This window comes from Enhydra lutris, unplaced genomic scaffold, assembly GCF_002288905.1.
Source record: "Enhydra lutris kenyoni isolate GAN:26980312 unplaced genomic scaffold, ASM228890v2 scaffoldscaffold9, whole genome shotgun sequence".
Classification (NCBI taxonomy): domain Eukaryota; kingdom Metazoa; phylum Chordata; class Mammalia; order Carnivora; family Mustelidae; genus Enhydra; species Enhydra lutris.
Genome location: NW_019154093.1, coordinates 33009516 through 33021330, shown reverse-complemented (window position 1 = coordinate 33021330; position 11815 = coordinate 33009516). Strand labels below are relative to the sequence as shown.

The 11815-nt window shown below is 45.4% G+C and overlaps 1 protein-coding gene across 1 annotated transcript in view; it reads right to left on the bottom strand.

The window, feature by feature from the left end:
• Window positions 1-2858: 2858 nt before the first annotated feature.
• LOC111143371 (cache domain containing 1) overlaps window positions 2859-11815 on the bottom strand; it is a 201491-nt gene continuing 192534 nt past the window's right edge. The window contains exons 26-27 of the mRNA XM_022497070.1: window positions 11569-11670; window positions 2859-3097 (exon numbers count right to left, since the gene is read on the bottom strand). Coding sequence (XP_022352778.1) covers window positions 2859-3097; window positions 11569-11670 — 341 coding nt within the window. The remainder of the gene's footprint in view (window positions 3098-11568; window positions 11671-11815) is intronic.

Genomic DNA, 11815 nt, shown 5'->3' with positions numbered 1-11815 from the left:
ATTATTTGTTTGTCAGAGAGGCAGAGAGTATGCACAGCAGGCAGAGGGAGAAGCAGGCAGACCGATGTGGGGACTTGATCCCAGGACCCTGGGATCATGACCTGAGCTGAAGGCAGACGCTTAACCGACTGAGCCACCCAGGCATCCCTGACAACATTTTTCGAATGAAAAGTATTAAGAAGGCTTAGCTGAGCATTCAAATGAAATCAAGAGGCAGAGGAAGAAAAACCACTTTCCAAAATGTGTAAAATAAACGTCAGAAAAGCAGATGAACACGTACTTGAGAGCTAGATGGGTCTGAACCCTGTTTTGTTTGGGCCACAAATAAGAATTTCCCTTTTCTAGCTTATCAAGTGACCCAGAGCACCCTTAGCTGTTGAAACTTGTCAACGTTGATATGAACGTTGGTTATAGGCATTAAGAGGGCCTTAGTGAACGAGAAGGCATTGCTAGGACCTTCCTCCAGGATTCCAGAGATGACTCGTGTTTAACAAGCAACGTTACCTGAGGGGCAAGAGCCACCAATATATGTCACCATGATAGATATTTCCAAAAACGGAATTGTCCTTTAAAATAAGAACACGAACAACAAATGTTGAAGCAACACTTGAGGGAAGAAGGCAAAAGGGAACTTTGAAGGATAAAACCTTGCAAATCTGTGTGCCCTGTTCTCCAGGGGCTGAAAAACAACAGTTGTGTTTTCTTTTCAGTTGAAGCATTCAATTACTTTCCCCTGAAGTTCGGGACAGGGGAGATGTTTATCACAGAAGACACAAGACTCATTTCTGTTCTTACATTTGAGTAGGCTCTAATGTATTTTATTAAGCTCTACGTTTTGTGACTCTTTTCTTGAAAATCCCAAATTTCCCCCCATCAAGAAGTTAGTGTCATCACACAAAGGTTCTCAACCTCAGGAAACAAACCGGTATCCCACGGAGAGGTTTAATTTTTCTGGAAAGACAGGAAAGTCACCCATTCTCTCCAGTAATTTGAGAACAACCATTTATTATTGACATGAATGCAGATGTCCAGCAAGGGGAGGGGGCGCTATGTTCCATACATTGTTAACATTTGCTTTTCATTTTATCCCATTATTTAAAAAAAAAAAAATTTTTTTTTTTTTTGCATATTCAAGATGTCAAGAAATCCCTGAAGTTGACGGCAGCATCGAAGGGAGGCCCACTTTCAGTTTGGTGACTGATCTGCTAGGTTACAAAGTGAAAATAATTTACCTTGAGGCACAAGAAGGGGGACATTAACAAATCACTATAAACACTAAAACCGTCCATTCATACAGTTTATTTCACTAGACTGAAAATTTATACACAGTATGAAGGGGTTTCCTGATAGCACGCATATAGTTTACTTTCTGTACTGCTGAAGAACCAATTTTTTTTTACATTATATCGTTAATACCCTATTATTAAAACATTATTCAGTGAATTTTTTTTCCAACTACATATAAACGGAGATTTACCACACACACGGTGCAAGAATGTCTTTATAACATAGTTGAATCACAAAATGTGAATCTAAAATACATCACTGTAATTAGAACACTACTTTAAAATTACAATGCCCCATGTCATATTAGCCAGATTTTATGAATCTCTGTATACATGACAAAGCGGTTTGGTGGGTAACTTCTTGGATAACTGGCAGCAGCTTTGAACAAGGATATCAGAAGAAATCTTTAATTAAGAACCAATCGTGAATCTTAAAAACATTTTCCCTTACATACTCACTATTCTCACAATCAAAATGGGACATTTAAAAATTGATAGTCTCTAACCCAAGGAGAAGAAATCCATCCCTCCCTTAGCTGAAAGGCTGGGGTTGTAACATTAGGTTTTGTAGAAATCTAAGAAAAGCGCTGTATGGGGAGCAGAAAGGAGTTAAAGAGAAACATTAGAATTTCTTTAAAGACATTTTGGATTCCTTTGTCCTCTCCACCTCTGTCAAACACAGAGAAAGAATACTGTATCGCAAATAAAGATGTGTTTCCGTAAAACGACGTTCCAAAGAAAATGTACGTAAATAGGTCGGAGAGAAAGATTTCTTCATTTTCCCATTTCGCGGCCTGGGGCAGTGGGATGGTATCCGTTGCCTAACAGAACTCCTTAGGCAAAGAAGCACTTCATCACACACAAAACAGCTAGGGATGACTGCTGAACATTTCTCCTGTGTCTCCTTTTCTTTCCGCCGAAGTTCGAGAATGTTTGAAAGTTCAATAAATAGTAGAAAAATAATCCTTTACTTAGAAATTTTGAGATGCATCATTAGAGCTCACCAGGAGTTTCCGAGAGCGACTGTGGTATCCCGGTACCACTAGGTACCGCTGCGAAACCAAGCGACATCTTCAAAGCACACGCTCCTCCCTGGGTATGCCACGCTCTCAGTCGCCGGCCAGTCATGCTTTTCTCTCTTCCAGTTAAGGAGAGCCGAATGTTTCTGGCTCCTTGGAACATTCCTCTGGCTCAGCTTAACGAAGGTTCCCCATGTTTCATTTATGGGTTTCGTCTCTGTTTGGAGGTCTGCCTTCTGTTCCATTTCCTTAGTACGATGGCAGGCTCATTAATCAGGCTTCCTTCCCCTCCGTTTCGGAGCCAGACTTGCATTTTCATGAGTGTGAGTCTGCTGTGGTCTCTCTTGAAACACGTGAACGGGCAGGAAAGGAGTTTAATCACTCTGGACGAAGTGTGCACACACACACATGTGCGCGCGCACACACACACACACACACACACACACACACACAGGGGGTCTCTTACGATGGAGTCTCTGATGCTGGCTCTTTTCCCCCTCCAGAACATTCTGTCCCTCCCAGATCCCGTCCTCCCGAGGCGGTGAGGGGAGCGTTAGCATTCCGCGTCGACAGTGTGTACTGTCACGGCCGCCTGTAAGTGGTGGCTGTGGTGTAGCGTGGGGTGGTGGGGGCGGGGGTGGGGAAACTTGTGACTTAGGAGGGCAGCGGTCTGAGGCGGGGTGTCCAGATCCAAGTCCTCATCGTGGTTTCCCACATCGACCCCGGCTGACAAGGGGTCATTGTTGCACGGGGGATTCTCACTGTCTTCCTGCGGGCTCATGGTACTGTAACCTGGAAAGGGAACAGAACAGGCAGCTGAGAACTTCCAGACGCAGGGGACGGGACTTCGGATGCCTACGACGCCGGGAGATGCTCCTGTCTTTGTGCTACCCGGCGGCCCACGTCTGCAGGCTGCCAGCGGACGGTCAAGTGACTTATTTCTAAAGATATCTTTTGTTAGCTATTCTTTTTCCACAATTACACAGTAAGACCATAATGGTTTTAGACACCTGAGAGAGCACAGATAAGGAAAAAAAAAATCTACAAGCAGCCTTTTCCCAAATCCCCAAATCAACAACAAAACAAAAACTAACATCACTGCACATCCCCTCTAATCCATAGGTAACTACCATTGACATTTGGGAGCTATCCTCCTACACCTTTCCCAGAGATAAAGATTAGGACTGTTAATTTTATTTTAAGGAAAAAAAGAAAGGCAGTTTCAAAAAAAAAAAAAAATGTCCTAACAGGACTCGGACGGGGTGGGGGGCGGGGGGGGGGGGGGAGCGGGGCTTGGACAGGCCTGAATGTGGCGTCACAACACAGTGAGAACAAAAACGATGGCCACCATCACCTGCACACCTGCTCCGTGGCAGGCACCAGCGTCCTGGGGCTCCCACACCCCAATCAGGCATGCGGTTTAACACCCATTTGACGGGTGACGGAGATGACGATCAGAGAGGTTAACGAACTTGCTCAAAGTTCCACCCCATGGAATACTAACTCCACGCACACCCCTAGCAACCAGCAAAGGAATCAGCTATTCTCTGTGTAAGCTGGCTCACTGTATTTAAAGATTAATTTCTTTCGGTATTCTAAGTAATACATGTTTCAGAAGAAAATGCCCTTGCTGATCAAAGGATTCCATTCCAAGAACGCTGGCATGTTTTTAAATATTGCAGAAATCCCCTTTAAAAATGTTGAGAAGTGACAGCTCATTAATATTTCCACTGCATCTACGGTTAGCATCCATCAGCACTCGCCCATGGGTAGCGCTAGTCACGTCTGTGGCTGTGAATGTATGATCGGTGCAAAAATGAGAAAGGCAATTCTCTGGCCTCAAGGAAACCTTTCTCAAATGACAGACTTATTTAAGCCGGTCCAACTCAATGAGCATTGTTTATTGTGCACCTACTAGGTACAAGATACTGTGTTAGGCATTGTAGGAGACAGCAAGGTGAAAACCTGGTCCGCGTGCAGGGAGCTTAAAAGCTAGTGCTTGGGAAATAAAGCCAACACAGGGTTGGGTCTGCTCAATTATTCATTGACAGAAGACCATTATGGGCCAGAGGGGGAGGCGATGAACCATGAATAAGAGATGTCTCTTTTCCTTGAGGATTTCACAACTGAACAGGAGACACATATTCATGAAGCTAGGTTTATTCTACTGCGGATAATGGTTTAAGTGCTATGGTTGAGGTAGAACTGAAATCTAGGACACGGAATAACTGCGGCTAGAAGAATGAGAAAGTTTTGCAGAGAAACTCCTATCTTAGTTGGGCTTTAAAGGATGTGTAGGAGTTTGGTAGGTGGATAGGAGCAAGAGGACAGAAGAGCACAACCACAGGGGTGTGGAACCCCAAGGCCATTCCTGTACCACGTGGCTAGGGTGAGTGCTGGTAGGCAGCTGGAGAATGTGGCAGGAGGGAGGTGAAAAAGGGTGTTATAGTTGGATTATAAAGGCCATGTCAAAGGAGAAAAAAATGGAGAAACCACAGAACGTTCTGAGCAGACTGAAAAAAAAAACAAAACAAAACAGTATGACACTTTCCGTGTTTCAAAGAGAGTTCTGATGGCAGCTTTTTCTTATGAATAAAAAGCGGGGGGGGACAGTTAGGTTATTTCAAAAGCCCAGATGAGAGACTAAGAATTAAAACTATGGGTACGGGATTGGACAGATTGAAAAGTACCTCAGGAGCAGAAACAAGAGAAGTTGGTAAGCTATTAAAAGTGAGAGGGTTGTTGGGGGTTGCTGAAGGGGTGTTAACAGGGACTGTGACTTGGAGTCAGGATGGTAAGACTTAGAGATCCCCAGTCCCAGGAATGAAATGAATTTCGTTTCAGATATCTTTTTTTTTTTAAAGATTTATTTATTTGACAGAGAGAGAGATCACAAGTAGGCAGAGAAGCAGGCAGAGAGAGAGAGAGAGCAGAAGCAGGCTCCCTGCTAAGCAGAGAGCCCGATTCAGGGCTCGATCCCAGGACCCTGGGATCATGAACTCAGCCGAAGGCAGAGGCTTAACCCACTGAGCCACCCAGGCATCCCTGTTTCAGGTATCTTGATTTAAGAGTCTGTGGAGATGTCTAGGCAGAAACGCAGGAGTGTTGGCCATGAGAAGTCATGGCAGATAATGGGGAATTCAATGACGTATGGGTCTTGGAGAGTCTTCTTGGTGCCAGGTTGGGGGTTGCTCACCAGAAAAAGGGGTAAAGGTGAGGCCCCAAGAAGTCCACAGTCAAGAAGGGGAAACACAGGTATTAAAACAGAGGCATACTGAAAGGAACACCAAAGCTGGTTAACTTGGCTTAGGATACCTGAGGAAGACACTTAAGGTAGCTCTTATGGGAGAGAAGGTGTTCATTAGGTCAAGAGAGGGGTGGAAAGGTACCGCAGGCCAGGAGATAAGCAAATACAAAGACACAGTAGCCTCAAAGTCTCTGGTGGGCTTGGGGGATGATAAAAAGCTCGGTATGGGAGAGAAAGACATAGGAGACACTGCTGGACATGCGGGCTCAGACCAGATCAGGAAGGCTGGTTGGGCAAGCAATTGGGATTTAGGGTAACAGGCAAGAGGGTGAAGGGGAGTGGCAATGATATAAGATGGTTGAAGAAGATCCCTTGTGGCAACAGGGAGACTGGACAGAAGGAAGGGGGGGATCAGCGGCTCAGAGGACAAGAGGCTGGAGTGTTGGCCCAGGAGAGGATGAGGATCTGGAGAAGGGACAGTAGTGGTGTTAGAGCAAGTAGCTGGCTTCAAGGGACCACTGGAGAGCTGAGTGGGCTGAATCCGGTGGCCAAATGGACTTGCCTGGTGAAGCTGCCAGGAGAGAAGACATCCTTGGACAAGTCTGAGGTATCTAGGTTTAGGGGCTGGGGAAACAATGATGCCTTGCCTCAAGAGTAAGGGATTGGGAGCCCCAGTGAGCTTCTCAGCTTGGGCAATGCTCGCTCAGGAACGGGACGGCGGGCTCTGAAACCCCAGCTACAAAGCGCTCGGTGTGCTTATGCTACCAGGTGCTTCACACACAGGGGACGTGAGAAGAATGTACACTTCCAGCAGAATCTCGGGGTCTTGACTGATTACTGTCGGCCAGCCGTTAGCGCTGGGCTGTTTTTATCTTGCCTCCGAGTATATCCTGATGGCTTCCCATCTCCACTCATTTACAAGCACCCATGGTAACTGTTAGCTCATTTGCACATTCGTGACAGCCCTTCTGCTTGTCCCCCCCTCCCCCCCCCCCCCCCCCCACCGTCGTCTGGCTATTGTGCTTCATGCTTCGGTTTTTAAAGGTCTTCTCTGGGAAGCAACCCAAACCCCAGCTTTCAGCCCACATGCGGTCAGATGCCCCTTCTGTGAGTTTAAATGGCATTTTGCACACATCTCTCACTGAGATTTTTACTACATAATGAACTTCGGGGCTGCCTTGTCCATGAGCAAAGCCTTATTTCGGTACTCCTAATACTTAACACAATGCCTCACACAAAGCAGGCACTTCATTATTCAAAATCACATGACTGTGCTCCCAAAACAATGGTATTAATTTTCCGAGTTATCTGTGGTTTCCCCTAGTGTGACATTCAGCAGGCTCACCTAACAACGAAGATACTCCAGGATTCCCTGGGCCCTTCCCAGGGCTTCCAACCTAAGAGTCTAGGGATGTCCTAAACCCTGGTCATCAGCTGGTCATCAGCTCAGGGTGGTTTTGACAGCTGAGCAGTTCCCAAAGCAACTCAGGGACACCCCTATTTCTCCTGCCCTGGCTTTCTGAGGGGAACCCCCCAGCGGAGGTGCTTCCAAAGTGAACCACTTGTTCTGGGGACATTACTCAACCCTTCTGCAACTTACTCAGGCTTCCTCTTATCTCAGTAATTAATGACAATCTGGAGGGAGGGATGGCAAGCTGTGGAGGAGGAAGAAAAAGGCAAACACATGCTCTCACTTAACAAATGGAGTATTTACTTAGCACCAAGCAATTCTGTTGAGTGCTAGGAACAGTGATGAATAAGACAGACTCAGTCTGACTCATGGAGGGGGAAGCTCTATTGAAAACACAAAGGATATCAGCAAACACTTTCAAAGGAAAGATTTCTTTACTATCTAAACATGTACACAGTGAAGTCTTTGCAAAAATGACCTCAAGCAAAAAGTAGGCTTTGAAAAGGAGATCAGGTGTTCATTAAGAACAGAAGAGTCAAGGGGCGCCTGGGTGGCTCAGTTGGTTAAGGGGCTGCCTTCGGCTCAGGTCATGATCCCAGAGTCCTGGGATCGAGCCCCGCATCAGGCTTCCTGCTCAGAAGAGAGCCTGCTTTTCCCTCTCCCTCTGCCTACTTATGCTCTCTCTCTCTCTCTCTCTAATAAATAAATAAAATCTTAAAAAAAAAAAAAAAAAGAACAGAAGACTCAAGATTAGGTTGCGGCTCTTTGGTATTCTGCTTACATATTTAGCTGATGGTTCCTGAGAAACCTCTCCTGATGGTTAGTGATGTTAGGTACCTGGTTGGGGGAGGCCGGGAGGGTGCCTACGACTCACTCTCCACCTTGTGGTCACAGAGAATAACTGCAGGAGACTGTGCACCTCTAGAAAATGGTCTCCTGCTGCACCGCGTAGGTTTTGACCAGGTTTTCAAGGCTCAGCATTTGCCTCTGAAGCTTTGTGGAATTTGCTTCACTAAAAGGAAACTTCCCTTTTACAAAGAAAAAATGTGGCTTAATACACATTTGCATAAAGTTTCTAATGAAATAGTAACTAACCCATGAATTCACAAGGAACAAAAATACATCAGTGGTTTTTAACTTAAGTAAGCCAGCTGATAATCGGAGCAAGATATTTTCAGGAGAGAGAATAGTAGAGCACATATAGAACTGAAAGCATCAGTAGGGAGTAAACTTTTTAATCACTAACTGTGAGCGTAACAAGAAATAGTCAACTGCTGAAAAATCATCATTCTAAGCAGTCTTAGAATATTGACAAAAAATTTTCGTCAACTTCAAAAACTATTCCTACTTTGAGTAGTTTTTTTTTAAGACAGAAAAATTAAAGTAAGATTCCTTTGAAGCATAAAATTCTCTTGGACACATGAAATACCACAGACCCTTGAACAATAGGGGTTTGAACTACATGGGACCCCGTAGAGGCCAGTTTTCCATAAATACAGGGCAGTAGTGTAAATGCATTTTTCTCTATGATTTTCTTAACATTTTCTTTTTTCTAACTTATTTTGTTGTAAAAATACAGTACGTAACACATGTAACATACAAAATGTGTATTAATCCACTGTTTATGTTATTGGTAAGGCTTCCGGTCAACAGTAGACTATTAGTCATTAAGCATTTGGGAAGTCATGGTCAGACATGGATTTTCAACTGTGCCAGTTGCGGCAGGCGGAGGGGGCGGGGTCGGTGCCCCTTATGCCTACCGTGTTCAAGGGTCAACTGTATTTCTAAATAAAAATACAGCTTGGAGTCCCCAAGTTTGACTTGGTCATGTTCAGTTTTAATTCTAGGAAGATCACAATTCTAAACCATACCACGAAAAGTCTAGACTGTTCAGTATTTACATATTCATGTCTTTTATTCTTTTGAGTTTCCCTTTTGTGTCTCAGAGCCAAGGACTCATGTGGAAGTTCTCTCACTGTGTTGCAAAGAACCATGGGGCTAGGATTTTACCAGTTCAAGGGCCAGCACCAATGCCACCTCCCCTCCAGGGGACGTCCATGGTTTACGTGCTGATAAAAGTGAACTATCTCCCTATCTTCTGCTTTGTTCTGGGCTTTTAAGGAAGCGGTCATATTCAGCCTTTTATCTGTCTTATGAATACATGAATTCATTTACAGTTTCTTGTTAGACTGTAAATTCCTTGAGGGCAGAGTGGGTATGGAGGTAGGGAGGTCAACCCTGAGCTCAACATGTCTGCTGTATGTTATCACGTTCAATGCTTACAACTTCACCAGGGAGAAATTTCTCCTCCCATTAAAAAAAAAAAAAAGATTTATTTATTTATTTATTTGACAGACAGAGATCACAAGTAGGCAGAGAGGCAGGCGGAGAGAGGGGGGGAAGCAGGCTCCCCGCTGAGCAGAGAGCCCGATGCGGGGCTCGATCCCAGGACCCTGAGATCATGACCTGAGCCAAAGGCAGAGGCTTAACCCACTGAGCCAGCCAGGTGCCCCTCCTTCCCATTTTTATCATTAGAATACTAAAGTCCAAAGTAGCCTCAGAAGATCTCATAACCTGCAAAGACCAGGAGAGGAGGGCTCCCAGGGAGCTGTCCTTGACCCTATCTTCTAAGTTCCTCCATACCCTCTGGTTCACAGAAACGAGGCCACCCCTTCACCAAGTCCCTCCACTAGGCCGAGCAAAGAGCAGGTGCCCAATCTACGCGCCAAGCAGAAGAACACAGAGCCAAGAAAGGAGTGTGCTGACCAAACGATTCAATTAGATTTCCTTGTTGTGATGTGGACCTATGGTTGGCTTATTCTTGGCATCACAGGGACACGAGCACTTGATGCCACCACGCTTAGTGACCCGCCACACAGGCTCAGGGATAGGACACCATGCAGTTAAATGCTACTGATTGTGTGGTGCCTTTGGAATTACATGGCGTGTCAATGCCTTCCATTTCTTTTGGTGTTGCTTTCTGTCTGCATGAGAAACTATTTTTCATTCCTTGGGGATAACAGGGACCCAATTATTGTGAAAAATGAAAGTAAGCAAGCCCTTAGCTAGATCCCTTAGCTTTCAGATACTGACACTGCGCTCTTCCTTTTATCTAAGTGTTGCTTCATATGCTATTTTCCTAAGACAATGGGAGAGCTAATGGAACATCGTAAACGTCATTCAGAATTCCAACTTTGTATTGAAGCAATTTCTATCCGGGGAGAGAGAGAGAGACAGAGAGAAAGGATTCAGTATTTCTGCTGAATAAGAAATTATTTCTGTTGAACTTTAGTAGCCTCAAACCTGTTTTATTATTCAAAGGAGAAGAGGCAAAGAACTGCCTGGCAGAATGAATTTATGCAGGTTCAAAGGTTTTTAGGGGGGGAAAAAAGGCAGAAAAGTCAAAGAAACTGAAAAATTTAAGTTGTGCTTTGACTCTCCATAGAAACCTGAAGTTTCTACTTAGTTGGTGGGAACAATGTCATTCAGAGCCCAAATTAGGAGGCTCCAATTTACAAATCAGAGTTTTGGCTTCTCCTGTTTTCCGAAGGGAGTCTGAATCCCTGGCTCTCATGTAAAAGGCAGCACTGGGCGCCTTGATGAATACCCACCCCTGCATTTTTTAGCACAGGGGTGGGAGCACATGGTTTGAAGACATCCTTTTTTCTTTTTCCTCCCCCAGGGTAGATGTGGAGAAAGAAGAGTCAAAAAAAGGTACGAATGCATTATCTATGCATTTAAAAAAGACCTGATTCTGGGAAGAAAGTAAAGGGAAAATTAAACAGCCCTGTGAAAAATAAAAAGATCTTCCAATTACAGGAGAGCCCCCCCCCGAGTCTTGCCACTCCAACAACATGTCTGCTGTTCTCTGTGACGCCAGGCCACACGGACTCTGGCAAGGTAAGAAGCTAGGTGGTGGCCAAGTCTTTGGTACAGCATGTGGACCTGAATAATTCACAGCCCACTCAGCCTTCGTGTCTCCTCACAATCCAGCCCCTACCCTTTCTGAGCATCTCAGAGCCGCCTTGTACAACCGCCATGACTAACTCTAGACACCAGTCCCTCTGCCTCTAATATCCTTTGCCCCCAGCTGTTCTTTCTTCACCCTTTAAGCCCAGTGCAAATTGTGGTCTCCTTGGTGAAGCCTTCCCCGAACCTTCCAGGCAACGCTGGAGGTCAGGACAAGGAATGCCAGAAGGAAGCACGGATTCCTGTCACGTCCCAAGTGTACGTGGCTGAGAGCGCCCATGAGGATGCTGTTGTTCGCCAACTAGCAACACCGTGTGGTAGGACCTACGAGGACTGCCAATGACCAAGGATCAAGTGGAGTGGTAAGCAGGTTCCATTTAGACAACATGAATCCTCACGCATGGAGGACACCTAGAAGCAATCTGTGTGCCCAGAGGTCCTCTCACTTATGCCTGGGAGTGCAGAGACGGAATCAAAACTACCCTTGGGCTCCTATAAATGTGCCATGTTGGAAGGTGTCCTTTGGAAAACTATGTCAGAGTAATTCACTGGAGCATAGAACAGGAGGGAGAAGCGTGGGTGTGAGCACTGGCCCACAGGAGCCCACCGGGTTCCTCAGAAGGAACCAGACCTTACCATGATCGCTTTCTGTTCCTGATCGACCCCAGTAGCGACGCCTCCGTTCTGGGCTGTGTGCGTGTCGTTCGATGACGGCAGCTATGAACCGAGTATTGCTGACTGCGGGAAGCAAGGACAGTTAGTCACGCGTATGCCGGGATCTTCAATGCATCAAGCACATTTGCTCTGAGCAGGCTCATTCACACGTTGGAGAACCTACTCTTCGGAGAGGATAGTAATTTTTTTTAATTGTGAGGATTAGCAG